We start from the raw sequence: 22300 nt of genomic DNA on the forward strand, positions 1-22300 counted from the left end.
TGCGAAAAAAAAAAATTTTAGTCTCCTTTTTAGCATTATAAGAAGTGATTAAAATAATTCATTATTTAATTATTTTTAATTTTCTATCCAAATGATTACATTGATAAAATCAATATTCATTTATAACTAAATAATAGTTTAATAAGCTTTCTTGTTAATAAATTGTTACAAATACCAACTGTTACGAATTTTAATGTAGTCGTTCATTTTTTTAAACTTTTTCTTTGAAATTCTATAAAAAATTTAACATGCCGGATTCAAATCCAATTTCGGGCCTAAATAATCTTTTTCAGTGTAAATTTTCTGAATCAATAAAATTTATTTTTTATTATTTTCGTATCAAGTTATTATCAATTAAAAATGTAATATAATTTATTTATACTGAAAAAGAAGTTATTGTTGAAAAATTTAAAAACATTTTAATTTGTACGAAAATCTTTAAAATTACAAGGTTTAAAGTCTGCTCAATCAACAACAGTACCTACAAACTGTATTACTAGGCTTTATACGATTCAATGAATGTTACCGTTATCTGCAGAAAAAAGTTGTTTGTATAAAAGCGAAAATACAATTTTACCGTCGAAGTCAATTTTATGCACCCAAAATACCAAAACCCTGAAATTGAGTGAGATTTACAAAAATTGCAGTGCCATCTTATAAATAATATTTATAAATTAATTTATTCAGTAATAATAAATAATTTATGATATAAGAATTTTATAGGAGCTATGTATTAGCTATAATTTTTATAAGGTTATGAGAAGTTTAGTTACAATTCTTTGAACCTACAAAGTTAACTATAAATAAAATTAAACAATTGTTTGAAATACAAATTATTATAAATATTTTAGGGTAGCAATTCAAAGAATCACTTATATTTTTATTTTATTTTAAAACTACAGCTCCATAAAATTTAAGATAAAAATACAAAAATAAAATGTAATAGTGATATTATACATTGTTAAAATATTTTTGCAATTTTGTTTATAGTAAATTTTCATTAATTAGTTTAATATTTAGTGGCATCGGTTTTAAGTGGCATAGATTTAAATTGTTTGCCAGAATCCTGATTTGAATCTTCAAGTCTTAATCCAAAAAATGTTAGTAAACTAAAAATATATTGAACTTCTTATTTTGAACAATATGTGATTTAATATTTTTAAGAAAAGTTATTTAAAAATTATAGAAGATTACAATTGTGTATGGCCCGCTTAGAAGCCTGGTGTTGCAGACAATCAGATTAGCTTCTATTTATCATCTTGTAATAAAATAGCACTGTGATTATTCCGAGTTATTTCGGTAAATTGTATTTTACTCGTTTTTCTTGTTGATCAATAAAATATCGGTATTTATCGAAAAATTTTCCAATCTGAATCATTTGTTTGCCTAATTGTCCTTATAATACTTTTTTTGTTATATTATTTCAAATTTTAAATTAAAACATAAAATTTATATTAATATAACATTTTTGTATTTGTATGGTACCTATTAGGTATTTTCACTTTAATCAACAGCTAACTTCACTCTGTAGATATTCTGAGGAAAAAACAAGGGACCAAATGCATGGGATTCAGTTCATTTTTGCCCTATTCTGCTAATATCTTTGTAAAAGCTCATTTTTTCTAAATAAGTGTATCAGAAAAATAGTTTTTATGTTTTAATTAACATTTAATGAAATAATAAAATTATAATAATTATTATTAATTACAAAGATATTACAGAAACAAAGTTTTGTTCCATGCATTTGATCCATTGTTTTCCCCTCAGCTGCTAGCTGATGGTTGAAGTAAAAGTACCTAATTTTTTAAAATAATATGAAAGGAAATGAAGGACAATATTTTTTAGAATTGATGAAAATGAGCAAATTAACTTCCGAATAATCATATAAAATAATTTTGTATATACAATCAAACTGTTCCAGTTTTCTTAAAAAATATAAATTTCCAAAGAAAATAAGTTCAGTCGAATCTGGGTTTAGTGACGGTTTCAGGGCTGATTGTGACATTAAATCAAGATTTCCGGAACGTAAACAGTCATGAACTTAAAAACGGTTCCTGTGGATTTTACTGCTTCGTAAAAAAAACTTTGAGAATGGTTTGCCTAATACGGAGACAAGGGTAAACTAAATATTTAACGAAAATGAGTATTAAAGTCAGCTTTTAAACGTTACAATAAATGTGTTTTCTTCTTACGTTCACGCACTTTTAATGTTTTCGGAACGTTGAGCATCTCATTTAAAAGGAGATCTTTCTCTTAAATAATCGGTCCAGATACTCTGCTGCTCACTTGATTAAACCAATTAAACCAAAAGCAACATCCAAAAGCGTATCACTTTTTTCCAACTATGTTTGCATAAGCAATACGCCTCACGTCCGCACTGCAAGTGGGTAGCACGCACTTTAACCTACAGCGCGCAATGCGCATAACCCGATTGCATAACGATACATACGAAGAAGTTATTTAACAGAAAGTCGCTTACTCTTATAAATATTAAATTAACTTTCCATGAACCTCACAGTTTTCACAATTCTCACTTCAACACTTAACAGTTGAAGGTTAGAAAACACTGGACCTTTCTTTCTACCATGTGAGACAGACAGAGAGAATGCGCTTGTGTTCTAATGACAGATCTTACTTTACGTTCTGAAACTATTATACCCTATCTCTCTTTTCCTGTCTGCCCAATACTTCTTCCTTGTATTCTTAATCGAATACAAAATATCAGGATGAAAATTTTTGTTTTCAGCCCAGAAATACAAATTTTTTGTAGCAATTTATATTTTGGCTGGAAAATTTAAGCCTTGGTAATAATTCAATTACTTAGTTCAAAATTCAAATTTTTGGGTGGAAAATTTAACAATTTTATTTAGAAAATTCATATTTTTGGTTCGAAAATCCAACAGTTTAGTAAAAAAATCGACTATCTAGTTGAAAATTCAACTGTTTTGTAGTAAAATATTCATTTAGCGTACAAATTTAACAATTTTTTGAAAACTTAAGTGTTTGTTTAAAATTTTGTATTATTTGTTTACAAATTATCGGCTGAAACTTGAAATGCCGAGTTAAAATAATTTTATTGGTTATATTGGATAATCTATTTGGTGAAATACTATTTTGGTTGAAATGTCTCTTTTTTCGTGCAATTTAAATTTTTTATCTGAAAATTTAACTGTTTTGTTGAAAATTCGTCTTTTTGGGTTAAGAATACAAGTATTTTGATAACAAAGATCGTCATTTTGGTTTGAAAATTTAACAGTTTGCTATAGAATTCAATTATTTTGTTCAAAATTGTATTTAAAATGGCATGGAGGAGAGCACCGTCTTTTCATGGCGAGGGAAATGTTTTCGGAACGAGTGGAAGGCGAGGGCCGAAGGCCCTAGCTTGTCACAGAATCTGAAAATATTGCTCGAGCCATGAAGACGGCTCTCCTACATGGCATGCACAGTATTTTGTTGAGTAGAGACGTGCAACATGGAAAGCGTATTCTGCAAGTGGGGAATTGAACGTGATCCTTCTTTTCAAGTCGGCGAATCAAGCGCATGTAAAGGCACAAAAAAAAGAAAAGTGGTGCTTGCGCATTTTCACATTTTATGATACTTAAATTTTCAAACATTTTGAATGATTTTTGGACCGCGAAAATAACATTAAAGAAACGAGAAAAGGCTGGCTATCGGAGCCGTCACTTCATATATCACCAGCTTCCGCTATGTTGTATTCCTATATGTGCGACCACGCATGCGCTGCCCTTTTTGTTTCTGGTATATAATGTTGGACCTGATATCCTAACACCGCTGTTCTACTGGGAGGTCCAACATTATATATGTAGGTCAACGCACGCCCCTTCAAAAGATTGAATTTAGGTTTAATCCACATGTAGTAGAACACGCTAATTGTGTGCAACCAGCACAAAAATGATATGTTAGGTTTGAAAATTCAACTTATTTGTAGGAAATTTTTATTTGACTCGCAATTTCAATAGTTTAATAGAAAATTCAAATCTGGCTCAGAATTTATCTTTTCGTTAAAAATTCATACTGTTATGTTGAGAAGTCAGATGTTTTGTAGAAAATTCGTCTCTTGGCTTAAAAACTCAAAAATTTTGTAGAAAATTCAACTATTATTATTTTTATTATTCGGGAGACCGAGGAGGAGGAGTTGAATGAGGTGGAGATAGAGAAACAGACAAGGAAGTTAAGAAGGTCAACAACAGTATAGGGATGGATGGGCATGTAGGGGAAACAGCTTCCCAGGAAGATGTAGGGAGGGGTTAATAATGCAACTGTGTAATATAGGAGATATGGGTAGGCAAGGAAATTATAGAGGGTGAATACAGCATACAAAGTACACGCGATAGTTTTGGCGGAGTAGGAGCACTATCGACAATATTTACGATCAACAGTACGTGGTGAATAAAGAATTAGCAAAGAAGTGGTCGAAAGTGTACGTGTTTTCTGTGGACCTCGACGGCGTCTCCTCGTCGGTGAATAGGGGAAGGTGTCAGCGGGTGATGAAGGAGAGAGGAGTGGGGTATGAGTGGTTAGGACATGGGCACTTGCGCATGCAGATGACACATTGTTGCTGTCAAAAAGCGAGGAGGCCATAAAGGATATGGTAAAGAGGTGGAGAAGATTCCTTGTTAAGAATAGGTTGGAGTTGAATGCGGAGAAGTCCAAGGTTATGGTTTTTAGGAAAGGAGTATAAAGGACAAGGGGGTGGAGTGGAATTGGAAGTGGGCACTGGGGTTAGTAAGGAATACGCCTCATTATATTGTTATCAGGCAGAACCAGTTTAGGGATTCTGACAGTCGGGTGCGTAAGTTTGAGAAGGAATTTTTAGAAGAGAGGGGAAGTAAGTTGGTTAGGGAGTGTTCTTGAGAGAAGGAGAATGGTAAACAGAAGAGCAAGATGGAGGTTGAAATAAAAATATATTTTAGAAGGAATGGGCTGTAGAGGGATGAAGTGAGAATGCTGCATGAGGAGGGGAGAAAGCTGTACGAGGTGATCAAGAAGAACGGCATGAAGAGAGAGAAGGTATCAGGTGAGGAGAAAATAAGAGGGTGGAAGTTTAATGGAAACTTCAGATGAATAATGCCAAGGGAAAGGCACAGTATTTGAGTGAGAAAAGAGAAAAGGAAAGTCAAGAGCTTATAGCGAGAACGCTGGTTAAAGGATTACGAGGTGGTGGAAAAAAGTAAAGCGAACCTGGAGGCATCAATTCGATTAGTTCTACGATTATTAGGCTATTGTTTTGTTACCATTAAGAAAGCGACTATCATGCCATTACGAATAAGCACAAGTCTATCGTTCCACTACGGATAAGAAGTTCGTTTTTTAAGAAATTTGATAAACACGCAGAAGTGCCAAAAGAAATAAAATTTTTTTAAAATTTCTTGTTTTGAAAGTTATAGGAGCATTAATTACGTCACAAACTGTAATACAAAATACTAGAATTTTGAATTCGTAGGAAATGTTCCAACGAATAATAGGCTATCTATTGCCCTTCAATTGTTTTGGATAGTATAGGTTAGTCGATAATGACGGCCGTTACTATGGTTTATTATTGATATTTTGTTTATTGTCCCAAAGTACTGTGAGATGAAATTATTGATAACTTAGTCATAATTGACTTTAAAAATAGACTTGGAACATAAGACAATTATTGCCGATGGAGGAAGTAAGTAATAAATCTTTTAATATTTATATGTTTCATTTACTTTCTGTGGACTGGGGGTGTTGTCAAAAGTTGTATCCTCAAAGATGCCAAACTCACACAGCAAATATTTTTGGTATCATTTTAGAGGAGAAATGTTCAGATTCCGGACCGATCCCCGAAAATTTATAATTGTATAAATAAAAGTTTTATTGCCTCAATCATTATAATATATAGGTTATTCCACTCTGGATGATTTAGAAAATTTCGAAGTGGAGCTCAACGCTTGCCTTGGGCAAAATATAAGCACTAGTATTAGGAAATTAACCTTTGGTTTTAAGAGAGCTTTTCATTTTGTAATGTTTTTTTTATTAATTAATGAACAGAGATATATAGCTTGTTTAAATGATTTAATTAATCATTATGAATTCAGCAAAAAAGTATGAAAAATTTCAAAAGCGAGAATCTATGTAAAGAGATCGTTCAGAAGTATGTCACATTTCCAGGGGGGAAAGCGGCTATTAGGTTTGTGACGATTTGTGACGTAGGCGAGGGGGAGTAGTTAACGCAGAATGTGACATCACACATGGAAAATATAAATGTGATTAACAATCTGTTGAAATGCTTTAAAAAACGAAAATTAGTAATTTTATTTCACAAGTGAAGAATTTGAATACAAACGTCGCACTCTTTCTAGATATCACCTATTCCCCTCCTTTTTAAATAATTACTCTGTTTTTCCCTTTTTTTCAAGAAATTTTACCTTTTTCTTGTTTTTTCGCTTAAATGCAAACTAAATTAATAGAACCAAATTAGAAAATCTAACTTTTTTGGTTGAAAATTCATCTCTTTTGTTTAAAAATCTATTTTTAGTTGAAAATTTAACTTTTTTTTAAATTGTTTTTTTCTATCAAGGAAATTTTACTTTTTGATCTCATAATCTAACCTTTTTGTTTTTGGTTGAAAATGCATCCCTCCGAGTAGAAGATTCAACTATTAAATTTTTGATTGAGAATTCATCTTTTTTGGTTGGAAATTAATTTTTTAACTGAAAATTTAACTATAGTATTACTCGTTGGAAATAGATCGTCTTTAGTTTAAAGTTCAACTTTTTGGTTGAAAATAAAGTTTTTTGTTACAAATTCATATTTTTTGGTTGAAAATTCAACTGTTTTGTACAAAATTGGTCTTGTTGGTAAAAAATTCAACTGTTTATCGGAAAATGAACGTTTTGGTTGAAAATTCATATTTTTGAGTTGAAAAATCAACAGTTTGGTTCGAATTATTTTTCTGTTTTGACTAAAAAATCTTTCCTGGGTGAAAATTCAAATCTTAAGTTAAAAATTCATTAGTTTTGGTAACAATTATTTGTCCGTTAAAAATTCAACTTTTTGTTTATAAAAATTGAAATATTTTGCTGAAGCTCGTTTTGCCTAAAAGCTTAACTAGTTAGTTGTGAATTCAACTTTTTTTGATAATAATTAATTTTTCGTTATTACTTGAACATTATGGGTTGAAAGGTCATTTTACATGGTTTAAAATAAAATGTAATTCGACTTAAATCTTAGCGTTTCATTTTGGAATAAATACGGTACATTATTGATGCATAATCTTATTTTGAAGAATTTATTCCCCTATTTCCGTGAAAAATCACCCAATTTCAACCGCTTTTAGAGCCTCTTAGACTGAGAAGTCTGTAAAAATATTATGTCCATATGCTTTATGCTTTATTTTAGTCGCTTCTCCAATGAAATCGAAGGAAAAATGTTTACTTGAAATAGGGACGCTTTTTTAGGGGTTTTGTGTTATGATGTATGACGAAGAAAGGGAGGGGTGGCATGCATTTTTGAAACAACATGATATCGTTTTTGAACGGCTCCAAATTCTACTTAAAAAAAAAAACAAAAATATTACAGAATGTTGAAAATAATATCAAAGGAATTCAACGTGGAATTAAACAATTGGTCAACTTATTAATTTGAAATTTGGATGAAAATATTTTGTTTCTACCAACACATTCTCAATAGAATTAAATTAAACCTATGAAAGAAGGTTCTCACTCGAACTGTGTATTTAAATGTAAGAGCAAAATTTCTAAAGTTGAAAGACGTTGTCTTTTCAAAGCTTTTTGCGAAATACCTTCATATGGGAGAAAGTCGAATTATATCGCGAGACACGTAAAAAGAATAGAAACTGTGAAAAAAAACGATGCAAGAGAGGACGAGTCCAAGAACTTATAGCAGAACATATTTCTTTCGTGTTAATGACGAACTCGTTCATATTTGGAAGCGTACATTCTGACACACACAAAAGATATGGAAAATGGGTGACGTTTCTCCTGATAAGCGAGGAAATTTTATAAAAAGGAATAAGCTAAGCAATTAATTGAAAAAAGGAGTCAGGGAACATACTAATTCATTTCTACGAGTTCCAGCTCACTATACTAGGAAAGATTCGAACAGAGAATATTTAGAAGAAGAGCTTTCTATTGCTAAAATGTAATCGTTGTACGTTGAGTGGATAAAGACGAAAGACTTCGATAAAGTTGCCAGCCAACGGCAGTATAGAGATATATTCAATAGAGAATATAACACAGCTACACACAAAAAAAGTGTGCGGATCTGGTAACAAGACGCACGTATTCCTATGGATTTTGGTGCGCCGAATTCAAATTCGGAATCAAAAATCACCCATCACGTCATGGTTGTGCCATAACCTCAAAAAATGACGAAAAATCATGCACTGAGGCAAATAAATTTCAAAATAATGCTAGTGATGCAAATTTTCACTTCAAAAACATGTCGACAACTGTCAAGGATCAACCCTTGCTTGATATCAACCTTTGCAACATAATTTTACCCAACAGAACCTGACCTCACCTAACCTGAATTAACAGAAGTTTATTGAACTACACGTAAATCTCTGGAAGCATATTTTCCCAGTAGCAAATGTGTGCTACATCGAATGGGTCAACTCGAGCCTAACCTAAAAATAAATCTAACCTAGCCTAACCTAACCTCACGAAACACAATTAAACTGATTGTGTTGTCCCGCTGTGTTTGCGGTACCGTTTGAATCAGCTTGGGCTTAACCTGCAAAGAGGTCAAACCTATCCTAACCTAAAAAACCTAACCTAACCTAACCTTACCTAACTTAACTTCACGTAACACAATTAAACTCATTGTGTTGTCCCGTTGTATTTGCGATACCGTTTCATTCAACTTCGGCTTAACCTACATAGAGGTTTAATCTACCCTAACCTAACAAAACCTGACCTAACCTAACCTAGCCGAATGAAATTCAACCACACGTGTAGCTGTGTAAGCTTACGGTGCTCAGTCTTAAATGTGTGCTATATTTAATAGGTTAACTCGATCTTAACCTACAAATGAATCTAACTTAACAGAACCTAACGAAATTTTGCTTAACGCAACACAACTCAACTTAAGTGTTCCCGTTGTAACACAATAAAATTCATTTTATGGAGGTGCCCTGGTTACAGACACAGGCGAATAATGCTAGTAACAAGCGGTTACGAAACTCCAGACATTTACTGCTATTAATGTCAAAATATGAAAGTACGCAAGAACAGGGTTGCCAGCGTAATTAGTTAGGTTAGGTCAGGTTTTGACAGGTTAGGATAGGTTAAACCTCTATGTAGGTTAAGCCGAAGTTGAATAAAACGGTACCGCAAACACAACGGGACAACACAATCAGTTTAATTGTGTTTCGTGAGGTTAGGTTAGGTTAGGCTAGGTTACATTTATTTCTAGGTTAGGCTCGAGTTGACCCATTCGATGTAGCACACATTTGCTACTGGGAAAATATGCTTCCAGAGCTTTACGTGTAGTTCAATAAATTTCTGTTAATTCAGGTTAGGTGAGGTCAGGTTCTGTTGGGTAAAGTTATGTTAAATAAGTTGATATCAGGCAAGGGTTGATCCTTCACACTTGTCGACATGTTTTTGAAGTGAAAATTTGCATCACTGGCATTATTTTAAAATTTATGTGCCTCAGTGCATGATTTTTCGTCAATTTTTGAGGTTATGTCTCAACCATGACGTGATGGGTGATTTTTAATACCGAATTTGAATTCAGCGCCCCAAAATCCATAGGAATACGTGTGTCTTGTTACCAGATCCGCACACTTTTTTTTTGTGTGGCTGTACAATATATTAAAAAACAAAAAATTGTTTTCTACTTTGTATTCTTTAAAACTGGAAGTATGGAATTCCCAATTTGACTTTTACTGCTGGAAGATTTTTAAACTAATTGTGGCTATTTTAAAATGTAAAGCCTTATTTTAGAAGTTTAGAGTTTGGAGTTGAGCAAATGGAATTTGTAAAAGATGAGTGTCGAAGACAAATATAATCTTTACCTAAGAGTACGGGCTGTTAAGTTTAGGGATGTACAAATGTACCAATGGTAGGGTTGTGGACAGTTTTGGGAAAAGGTGCGAAAACTATGCGAGCGAAGGACACGTCTGGGTACCTGAGAGCCCAAGCGGGAAGAAGAACGAGCGGCCAGGGGGAGACAAGGCAGAGAGATGGTTCCGGGATGTCTCTAACGTGATTCCACAGTTTGATCCAGTCAAAAAGGAAATAAGTATCATCGACTGGATTGATAAGGTAGAAGAATGTGGTGAGAGGTATAACTGGGATTACCTAGCGATCAGGCACTATGCCCTGGCGAAGTTGGTCGGCGTCGCGCGTCGTTGGAGAGACAGCCTGAAACGCGACGACCGACGTGATTGGAAAGGTTGGGTGGAACTGTTAAACAAAAACTTTCCTAGTAAGAAAAGTGCATTAAGTTTGTGTTTGGTGGCTCAGAATTATACAAAGAAACCGTCCCAAGATATGACGGAATACTTTTATGAGAAGCTGGCCAGATGCAATGAAGCAGATATGGCTAGTGACGAGTGTATTAAGTGGTTAGTGCACGGACTAAGCAGTACGCGTATTCGTGATTTTCTCGGTCCTTTAGACAGGTACAACACGCCGTATGAGCTTCTGCTACATCTTGAGGCAAGTAGCATTCATATCCGAGAGAAAGCGAATAGTAACGCGAGTGGAAACGCGAGCGGAAAAGGTGAATCCGGGAAAAGCGGTGGAATTTCGAAAGACGGCGTAACCGGAGAAGTAACGTGTTTCGCGTGTAAAGAACACGCACATTGGAAACTAGACTGTCCAAGTAAAATTAAAGCTGGAAAATGTTTCAAGTATGGTGTTACGGGCTATCTCGCGCGGGATTGCAGGAGGACGCAGAGTCGAATCGGCGAAATCTCTTCTACTAGTGCAGGTTCAAATGGAATCGGTTTGAAACCCATGAATACGGTAGGAAACACTCATGCGAAATATTTTAAAGATGTGTTTTTAAATGGACAACCTTTAAAATGCTACGTAGACTTGGGCAGCAGTGTCGTCGCAATCCGCGAGTGTGAGGCCACAGGACTCGAGTTTAATATCGAAAAAGGCGAAAGTGAGACTCTCGTGGGTTACGGAAACTGGATCGTGCGCCCTATTGGACGGATATCCGGGTCATTAACAATCGATGTTGTTGATACCAGGGTAGACGTGCACGTGGTGCGTGACGAAGATTAGGCGGTACCCTCACTCGTGGGTCACCCTTATACTGAACAACGACATATAGTGATTACCAGCATGACAGATCAACTGTTAATTGAAGTATGACGAGACACTTTAACGATGGGAGCAGTGAGTGAACCGGTAAAGACTGTGTTAAGTGCCGTGAACTCGTATGAAGTGCCGGATAATTATGTGGGTCGAATTTGTGTCAGGACTGATTTTAAAGACACCGAATTATTCGTGGATGTTGACATGCAGGAATCAGGACATCTTATTCCACATTGTATAGTGAAAACTGACGAAAAAGTTCAGGCAGTGCTCCCCGTACTAAATCTCTCAGGTTCTCCTTTCACAGTACCAGAGGAAAGTGTAGTAACACGTGCACACAAGTGTAGTGAGGCAAAAATCCGGAAACGTGAAATAAACGATGTGCGGGTGACTAGAGAGGAATTAGATACAGATTCGGAAGGCGAGGATGCGGAGAGGGTACTCGCCCTCATGAACGAGTACAAGGATTTGATTGCACGTAACATGACACAACTCGGGTGCAGCAATACGGTTGAGATGGAGATTGAGACAGAAGACGGTAAGACTGTCTTTTATCGTCCTTATCGACTGTCATACAGTGAACGAGAGCAGACGAAGGATCTCATCAGGGAGCCGAAGGAAGCTGACATCGTAGAGGATAGCTGTTTACCATATGCGATGTTGCTAGTAAGGAAGGCGTCAGGTGAAATACGCATGTGCGTTGATTTTCGTGCTCTTATAAAAATAACTGTAAAGGATCAGTATCCGCTCCCGCGAGTAGATGATCTTTTAGATCGATTAGATGGTAAAACATATTTCACGACATTAGATTTGGTAAGCGCTTATTACCAAATACCAGTTGCTAAACATTCGCGACCAAAGACGAGTTTTGTCAGCCCTGGTGGTCAATTTCAGTTTAAAGGTCTACCCTTTTGATTGTGCAATACACCAGCGGTGTTTCAACGCTTAATGTGTCGCGTTTTTAGTAATATATAGCCCGACATTGTACAAACTTATATCGACGATGCGATAATACCCTCAAAGAATTTCAAGAACGGTCTTGAAAATTTGTAGAAGGTTTTTGACGCGTTAAGACCCGCGAACTTGACCTTAAAATTACAGAAATGCCATTTTTTAAGCGTAAACTAGAGTATTTAGGATTTATGATGTCCGACGGAGAAATATCGCCAGGAACGAAAATTCTAAATGCTGTCAGAGATTTTTCGCAACCAACCAATGTGGGTGGGGTTCACTTATTCGTGGGAACGGCGACCTTTTGTCGCAGATTTATTAAAAACTTCTCGTTGATCACGAAACCTCTAACAGATTTAACGGCGAAGAACGCGAAATTCATGCGGGGACCGGAACAGCAACAGGCTTTTAATATTTTACAGCAACGGTTGCTCGAGAAGCCAGTACTCGCGATATATAGGCCAGGGGCTAAAACCCAGGTGCACACGGATGCGAGGCAGATAGGGCTGGGGCGGTGTTATTACAGAGACAGAAGGATAACAAACTACATCCCGTGTGTTACTTTAGTCGGAAGACTAGCAAGGACGAGTCAAAGTATCACTCGTACGAGCTCGAGGCACTAGCTATCGTGTGAAGACACGAGAGATTCCGCGTTTATTTAATTGGAATAAAAATTATTATTCGAAGTGACTGCAATAGCCTCAAGCTGCTTGAATCTAAACGGGACCTATGTGCGCGAATATGGCGGTGGTTTGTGCGTCTCTCTGAATTCACTTACCGAATCGAATACCTCATAGGGGCAAGCAATGCCGTGACCGACGGGCTAAGTCGAAATCTTGTGTAACCGGCCGAAGAACTAGGGTTGGTGGGGTTACCAGTAATGGGTTTATGGATTACGACGGATTGGGTTGCCGCGATGCAAAGGGCAAATGCAGAAATCATGAAAATTCGAGATAGATTAGAGGAGGGGGATCAAGAAACCCATGAACGATTCACGATTTGTAATGCGCGAGTCTATCGAAAAAAGAAGGGACGTTTTCTCTTATATGTGCCTGTCGATTTGCGAAACGATTTGGTCACCGAAGCACATCGTGGACTGGCTCATTTGGGCGTGGACAAAGCCCCCGGGAAACTAAAAGAAACGTACTATTTCCCGAAAATGCGTGAGTTTGTGAGCCAGTACATAAGACGGTGAATAAACTGCCTCTATTTTAAGGCACCTAGCGGTAGAAAACCGGGATATTTGCACCCGTTGGAAAATGGGACTATCCCTTTTCAAAGCGTTCATGTTGATCACGCGAAGCCGTATGTTGTTTCAGAACGCGAGAATAAATACGTAGGCGCAATAGTCTGTGGGTACAGCAAATACACGGTCCTGAAAGCTGTGAAAGACCAGTCGGCCGTGGAAGCTGTACAAATGATCAAAGAATTTATTGCTTATTACGGGAAACCGGATCGAATAAATAGCGATAGGGGTACCGCGTTTACTGCAGCGGAGTTCGTGAAATTTTGTGAAGAATATGAAATTCAACACGTGAAAATCGCGCCTGGGTGTCCGCGCGCTAATGGTCAGGTAGAGCGAACAATTCGAGTACTCACGACTTGTCTCGCTAGTGTCACGGAAGATGAGAAAATCGCGACTGGGACGACAAATTATGGTACGTGCAATGGGCGATTAATAATTGCGAGCACAAAGTAACCAAGCGTACTCCCTATGAAGTGGTTTTGAAAAATCGAGCACCGGGTCTTCTTGATCATCCACTAACGCGTGAAGTAATTACATTAAATCGCGAAAAAGCAGTCGAGGAACCCAAGGAGGACGTCGCGGAATTACTGGCAGCAAACGCCGTAACACTGAAAGAACGGTTTGATAAGAAGCGCAACGCACCGCGAGAATACGAAGTCGGTGACTTAGTGATGATTTTGAGCAATTCCTCATCCACAGGGGAAAGTCGAAAATTAACATCCAAGAAAAGGGGGCCCTATCAAATTACAAAAGTGTTGCGAAACGACCGATACGCGTTCGAGAATATCGAAGGCGAAAAACAAAGTAACAAGCGTTATCAAGGCGTAAATTCAGTGGATCGTCTTGAATCAGTTCCGAAACAGACATCGTAATTAAAATGGATTTTAGTTTTTCTTAGTGTGTAATTTGCGTTTCGAATTCGATAACAATGTATGACATGAGTGCGCGCGCGCGGGTGTGTGTGTGTGTGTGTGCGCGCAATCTTAAAATATAAGTTTAATGAAGTTGTATTTTGTTCTGTATTCGATGAAACCTTTGTGACCACTATACTTTTGCAATAAATGTCTGGATGTCGATTTTGGAAAACAGGGACTTAGGACCACAGTTTAGGACAAGCCTCAAATCTCAAAAAAAAAGTACGTGAGGAGGGCGTCAATGAGGTCAGGACGACAAAACTGTGGCTGTTTTAAAATGTAAAACCTCATTTTAGTAGTTTAGAGTTTGGAGTTGAGCAGATGAAGTTTGTAAAGGATGAGTGTCGAAGAAAAAGAGAATCTTTACCTGAGAGTACGGCTAGCTGTTAAGTTTAGGGATGTACAAATGTACCAATGGTAGAGGTGTAGAAAGTTTTGGGGAAAGCTGCGAAAAATGTGCGAGAAAAGGACACGTCTAGGTATCTGAGGGCCCGAACGGGAAGGAGCTTCACTTCTATTTGACGCGTAATTCAGTAAGCTTCTCGAAAATACCAACAATTGTCTCTGCGTTGTACTTTATTGTAACTCAAGTGATTATTTCTAGTTTTATTAAGGTATACGCTATCTTTATTTATGAACACTGTATTTTTTTAACGTAGTAGAATATCCCAAAGACAATTAATATTCTAACACAATTGAAAAATATTGATCCATACACATGCAACAGCATTTTAAATTTTTCTAAAATAAATCACGATAATTACAAATAGTTTTACTTCATTTACTTAATCACAAATAATTGTGAAAATATTTTATTCATTTGTAATTAATTCTCATAACACATATATACCTCAAAGTTCCTAAAATCAATTTCCATCATTACTTATAGGTTATCTTTAAAATTTTATCTACACATGTTTGAGATAAGAAAAAACTGTAATGAAGAAGATAATTAATATTTCTATAAATGAGCACCTTCGAAACAATATCCTTAATCTTTTACTAATTTATTTCTGAAACTATTAAAAATGATGCACAACACAGACTGAAGAACAGAAAACTACATATCTTATGTCCTTGCTAGGACCGAGAAAAGATTTATTTTCAATTATTTATTAAATTAATGCTATAAATATTATTATATTCAAAACTTCTTCATTTACTTTTAGTTCCTGATTTGATTTAAGAATAAAAAATTGTATTGCTTCCTCCTGAAAACTTAGCTAAATGAAGTTAGACTAGTTCTTATCCGTATTGGAACAATGTACTAGTACTTATTCGTAATGGGAAGATAGTCGTTATCTTAACGGTAACAAAACAATAGCCTGATATTCGGAGAGCCCATCGACTTCATGAACGAGAGAACAAAAGGGCCAGTAAACATATCGCCGGTGCTTAGAAAAACGAACACGTAAATTATATCGCTGTGAAAAACACATCTTATCAAAACGCCAATAAAAAACTGTCTCTCTTAAATGCGATGAACAAAAATATATCTCAGTAAAATTCATAAATATTGTTAAGCAAAACTCCATAAGTTAAAATATTCATAAGATAAATATTTTTGGTACTGCATAATCAAAGTTTAAAAGTGCGTCTTTCATTAAAATCAAAATTTATAATATATCATATTTATAATGGTTTAAATATAAATACAAGTTTAGAAAATTGCAGTTAGTTTTCATTATTTCCGCCCAGTATTTTTCTCCTTTTTCCTATTATGTACTATATTTTATATGAATATCTATATATCCATGCGCTCTATATTAAACATACATGTATAAACAACACTTAAACCCAGATTATTATAGTTTTTTCCTCGAATAAAACAGTTTAATTAAAAGTTTTAACGAATACGGTCTTTTTACGGCTTTTTCACAAATGAGGTTTTTTTCACGGTTTTTCATGAGTAAGGTCTCTTTTCACGGCGCTTATAGGAATAAGGTAAGATTCTTTAAAAGAATATGTATATTTGTATCAATTCCTAACAAGAAAAAACATTTATAATGACAAAATAAAATTATTGGCCATTTTGCAATTCGTTTTCGGAGATCCTATAAGAGAAAAAATGTTATAGTATTTTGAAAAAACTACCTGCAGTGTAGCATAAAAGAAACACAGATTTTGAAACCAGAAGAGTAAAAATAATTTCTTACCAGTAGAAACTCTGAATTTATTAAAAAACAAATTCTTCCCTTCTTTAGCAACGACACCTTAAGATATTGCTTTTGTGAAACTTTAGGTGTTAGCCAATATTCTGATAAACTAGAAATAAAAGTTTTAAATAATTAATTAATGTAGATATAATAATTTAACATTTTTAAACTTCCTTAAATTTGCACTACACCCTTTTGTAAATTTTTTTGGTATTCTTCAGTACAATATTAATTTTGTATGAAATGTGTAACTTAAAATGTCATAATTGAGAGCCTGGAATTTTCTATTATATTAATTTATTATTACAAGCGATTTTCTGAAACTCTATAAAAAAAATTATAGTAACTTTTACAAACTTTTATACTATATAATTTAAAACAATGAAAATTCGTAATAGTTTTTCGGAAAAAAATTTTCTGCATTTCAAAATGAAACAAACCTATATTTGAGCTTCAGAAGGGCTTGGTAGACACATTGATTTCTTACCAATAGAAAGTCTGAAAATATTTCAAGGCAAATTCTTCTCTTCTTTAACAACAATACTTTCATCTATTATTTTTGTAAAATTGTAAGTGTTCAGCTATTTTTCTGACAAGAAATAAAGGTGAAATCATTTTTACTTTTTCAAAATTAATAACAGAGTAAAATAATACGTTGAGTTCTTCACATTCTTAGCAGGGATGAGTAACTTTTTTTTACACTGTCAACGTGTACTGAAACACCTACTAGTAAGGGTTCATCGAATCTTGTTGTAACTGCAGCAATAAAAACAATTGATACATAAGACATTTTGTAAGCATTTATGTAATATATTGCATTATTTATACTTTTAATGGAAAATTTAGGAATTTTGCGTCATGGCTCAAACTGGCAAGTTAATTTTTTTAGTCAAACGTTCATATTAATTAATAATATTAAATTATATGAATTATATAAATTAATAATCCATTTAATGCCATAGCCTATCATTTTTCTTCCTCACTCTTCGGCAACCAAGGCCCCTCAATTAAATAAGTGAAATCAGTTATGGAAGATTGAGCATTTGATTCCTTCAATACATTAAAAAATTGCAACAAAAATGTCCACAAAATGGCATGAATTTACGAACATACTTTGCAGTATGTAAAACACGTATTTTGCTAATATGCGAAAAATAATGTCTACGTAAGCGAAATGTTTATCGTTTTTTCCCTGTTTCTGACAGTTTACGGTCTTCTTTTGAAATCCTTGGGGAAATTAAACAAATGTTTATTACTAACAAAATTGCGGCGATTTTGATGAAAATATTAAAAGTATACTTTTTTTAAAGCCATTGTCATTTTTTGCGAATTTTTTCTAAATTTTTTCCTTTATAAATAATTGAAAAGGATCTATAAAAAATAATTCTTGCTCTTTTACTATATCTTGCACAGTTTACGAGAAAAATTCCCAAATTAGATATTTGGAAAAAAAATTCCCCATATATCATAAATTTTGTTCTCAAAATTTTTAAAACATAACAAAAATATTTCCTGAGAAATCCCAAATTTGATATTGTTCCCAATATTTTTGAAAACGTTTTTATTAATAAAAAAGGCGCACCATCAGTTTCATGTGGGCTAATCGATTTTTTAGATCGGGGGATTTTTTGTTCTAAAAATAAAATATCGAAATTTTTCAGGTGCGAGGCAAGATATCGCAAAAAAATTGTATATTTAGTCCGCATAAAATTCACAAGATGTCTTTCTTATAAAAGAACACAATTTTTTTTTTAATTGGCATAAATTGGCAGTGAGGTTTAAAATAATACTTTTCTTATTTTCAAAAAAGTCACTGTAATTTTGTTAGTTATGAACATTTTTTGAATTTTCCGGCGAATTTGGAAAGAAGACGTTGATCGCTATCAAAAACAGAAAGAAAAAGATAAATATTTTTTTTAAGTGGAATGTTCTTTTTCGCAAAAAAAGTTATTGACTTTTGACAAGAATGTGAAGAATTCAAGGTATTATTTTGCTCTAATTTTTATATTTGATGATGATTTTGAAAAAGTAATAATGATTTTATATAATATAGAGTACAAAATTTAAGGCTGCCATTTATGTTTCTACTGCTAGAGGTATTGTGTAAATAACAAAATTAAAGAAAAATTAAAGAATTCAAGCAAAATATAAACTAATGCCTCTACATTAATTAATTAATTAATCAATCAATTGAAACCTTTATTTTTATTCGGGAAAATAACCGAAAGTGCTGTTTCTAAAAAAGGGAAGAATTTGCCTTAAAATATATCCAGGCTATTTATTGGTAAGAAATCGATTTGTTTATCAAACCCTTCTGAAGCAAAATTATTGTTTGTTTCACGTTAAATTTGCAGAAAGTTTTTTCGAAAAACTATTACAATTTTTCATCCTTTTAAATTAAAATTTTAATATAGAATAAAAAAATTCAGGCACTCATTTATTTTTCTAATGCCAACATCTATTGTATTAAAAATATAATTAAATAATTAAACTGTACCCACCTACACACCTACATTATCTACATTAATTAATTAATTAATTAAAATTTTCATTTCTAGTTTATTAGGAAAATGGACAAATAGCTACAGTTTAAAAAAATAATAGCTGAAAGTGTTGTTGCTAAAGAAGGGAAGAATTTGCCTTTAAATATTTTTAGACTTTCAATTAGTAAGAAATCAATTTATTTATCAAGCCCTTCTGAAGATAAAATATAGGTTTCATGTTAGATTGCAGAAAATATTTTCGAAAAACTATTACGATTTTAATGGTTTCAAATCATATTATATAAAAACTTCTAAAAGTTCACCAATAATTTTATTTCACCATGTATAAACGTTTTTTCTTGGCGGGAATTGATACAAATATACATATTGTTTTAGAGAATCTTACCTTTATTCGGAATAGATATATCTAAAAATATTGATTGAAAATTATTACTAAGAACAATTATCTTTCTTTTTTGTGATAGGAAAATTATACAAATAATTATACTTGTTCTAAGCAGACACAGATTTAAATAAATTAGAATTTGACCTAACTTTATATACCTTGCAGTCATATGGAAGAACAAATTATTCAATCCTTTTTTCAACAATGTTGCGATTGAATGAATACTCATTAATTGAATTTAATTGGCATTAAAGAGTTCATTGATCTATTACGCGTGTCTTCTGCTGTATGCATTCTTATCTGATGCCTGATTACAGAATATCAACTTCGGTACCCAAAACAAAATGAAATAATAGTATATGGTGACTGATCTATTGAATCTAAAGGAAAGGCGCATTATCCAAAATAGCATCTGGTTTATTAGTATCTTAATTAGAAAGCTTATCAGGTATTCTATATAGGTATCTGATTACCGTTTTGCTATGTTATAAATATCTACTTTTTTAAAAGCAAAAAATAGAATAAATAAAATGTTGGGTGTCGTAAAAATCTCGAGGTACCTGATAATTACTAAATTAATAAAAATGTAAACTTTTAAAATCCAGCATCAGACGTTTTTAGGAGTCCATCATATGTGACGTGGCAATGGAACCTGAGTATCATATTTGGTTATCCCATACAAAATTATAATTATTTAAATAATAAATAAAATGTAACTTTTTCACGAAATTAACTGGAAAATATTTATCAATGACTTTTTGCTATGAATCAATAACATTTGATGATTGTTTAAACAAACATGATTAACAAATGCATTATTTAGCAATATTATAAGTAACATTTTCTCGCCTGATGCATTTGTAAACGAGAATTATGTAATTAATCATTTGTTAAAGAAACTTAATTACTACTTGACTTTTCTTACGGTTTAAAAATTTTTTAAATACTATATTATATGCTATGTACGGTTACCATTACGTTAATTGAATTATTGAGAACAATAAGAATAGTAAATCGTTATTGAAGGGTCTATAAAGAGTTAAAAAGTTTGTTATTAACAGCTTATTATTTTGAAAGAACAAAATATAAATTGTGAAAAATAGCCAAATAATGCATTCGTTAATTAATTTTATTTAAACAATTATGCAACATTATTGATTCATATTATAAATTCATTGACAAATAATGGCCTGTTCATTCTGTGAAAAAAAGGAATTTTTTTTGTAAATAGATAACATGATGAAAATTGGTTTCGGATTGTTATTTTCAATAATAATTGTTTATTTTCATGGAATTTTTCTTATAAATTCATGTGTTACTTATTTACAGTTTACGTCCAAAATTAGCTATAGAGTGAATTTATTAATTAATGTTGTTTAAACAATTATTTATTTTTCTTGAATTGCCAAATATAATACTTAGACGTTATGTATTTCATCATAAATACCTGCAATAGATAATAGTTTTAAAAAAATGTTTTATGAAATAACAATTTATTTATCAACTTTCATTATTCAACTAAGATATTTTTTTGTATGTAAATTGTTTGAATTTGAATTAAAAAATGTTAATTCAATTGTTTATTAATAAGAAATTCAATAATTTCTTAATTATTTATCTCTCTATTGAAAATCTTTTTTGGATAGTTGTTTCAGATTTTCTAGTCATTTTCAGAATGAATCCAAGAAAGGTAAACCGACCATTACTGGCCCAGTTACGAAAAGCTTACCAACATAAACACAATTTAAAAATGGGGGATTATAATTGTGTGTACAAAAACCGTTATAATACGCGGCTAATGCATTATTTAATCGATTAGAGCAAAAAATACATTATTAATTTCATATTCAATTAATATAAATGTATATTTTTTGGGCTAGTCAGATCGCCCATTAGTGGGGCCAGAATTTTTGGGTATATCCTTAAGTGGGACACAAAAGAAGCCAATATTGGGACAAGGAAAATCCAATGGAGTTGGTCAAATTAAAATAGTACAATTTATTTAAAATTATAAAATACATTAAAGATCCAGAGTAGCTTGTTATAAATCATAAGAAATTTATTTTTCTTTATTTTTTAATAAAATTTATATCCATTGTTGAGATTTTGCTTAAAAAATAACTTAATATATCAATAAATAAATTATATAATATTAAAAATTCTGTTTATAAGCTGCGCGCTTGATGTTGAATTGATTATTTATTCTAAAAACTTTGTTCAAAGTATGTTATTGCAACCTACAATTCTATCCTCATTAACAAGACTATTATTATGGATTTACTTGAAAATTCAACTGTTTGGTTGTAAATGAACTTTTCTGTTGATAATTTATATTTTCGAGTTAAAAATATCACTGTTTTTAAGAAAACTCATCTTTTTAGCATAAAAATTAATTCTTTTTCATTGAGAATTCTAATTTTAAATTTTTAAATTAAAATTAATTAATCAATTGGAAAAAGTGCTAAAACTATTTTAATTATTTTTTGGTACTAAAGTGCACGTGGAAGATGTGAATGGAGTGGGAAGCAATAGCGAAGATAAATCGTGTATGTATATAGTGAAAGTGAGAAGTGAAGAAGAAAATGTTGGTATTTTAAAAAAGAGGAAATCTTTGAAGTGAAGGGAACACAGGATAGAGGAGGATATGATCTAGAATAAAAGAAGAATAAAGTGGATGCTGAAACAGAAAGCATGGAGTAAAAGAGTAAAAGGGAACAAGGTATGGATAGAAAAAGGCAGAATATGGATAAATGGGAGTGTGTGGATATGGGATGATGAGAAGGAAGAGTTGAGTGAAATCAATGGGGAACGTACATAGCGACGAGGGGGAGAAGCGTAAATTATGGATAGAAGAGAGGAGGT

The 22300-nt window shown here is 32.9% G+C and overlaps 1 protein-coding gene across 2 annotated transcripts in view; it reads left to right on the forward strand.

The window, feature by feature from the left end:
- Window positions 1-5567: 5567 nt before the first annotated feature.
- LOC117173454 (probable citrate synthase 2, mitochondrial) overlaps window positions 5568-22300 on the forward strand; it is a 47328-nt gene continuing 30595 nt past the window's right edge. The window contains exon 1 of one of the 2 annotated variants that reach the window (XM_033362036.1): window positions 5568-5674. In XM_033362036.1, the coding sequence (XP_033217927.1) occupies window positions 5666-5674 (9 nt within the window). In that variant the 5' untranslated portion in view covers window positions 5568-5665. The remainder of the gene's footprint in view (window positions 5675-22300) is intronic. The other variant, XM_033362037.1, reaches the window with a different exon arrangement.

This window comes from Belonocnema kinseyi, chromosome 5 (genome assembly GCF_010883055.1).
Source record: "Belonocnema kinseyi isolate 2016_QV_RU_SX_M_011 chromosome 5, B_treatae_v1, whole genome shotgun sequence".
Lineage (NCBI taxonomy): Eukaryota > Metazoa > Arthropoda > Insecta > Hymenoptera > Cynipidae > Belonocnema > Belonocnema kinseyi.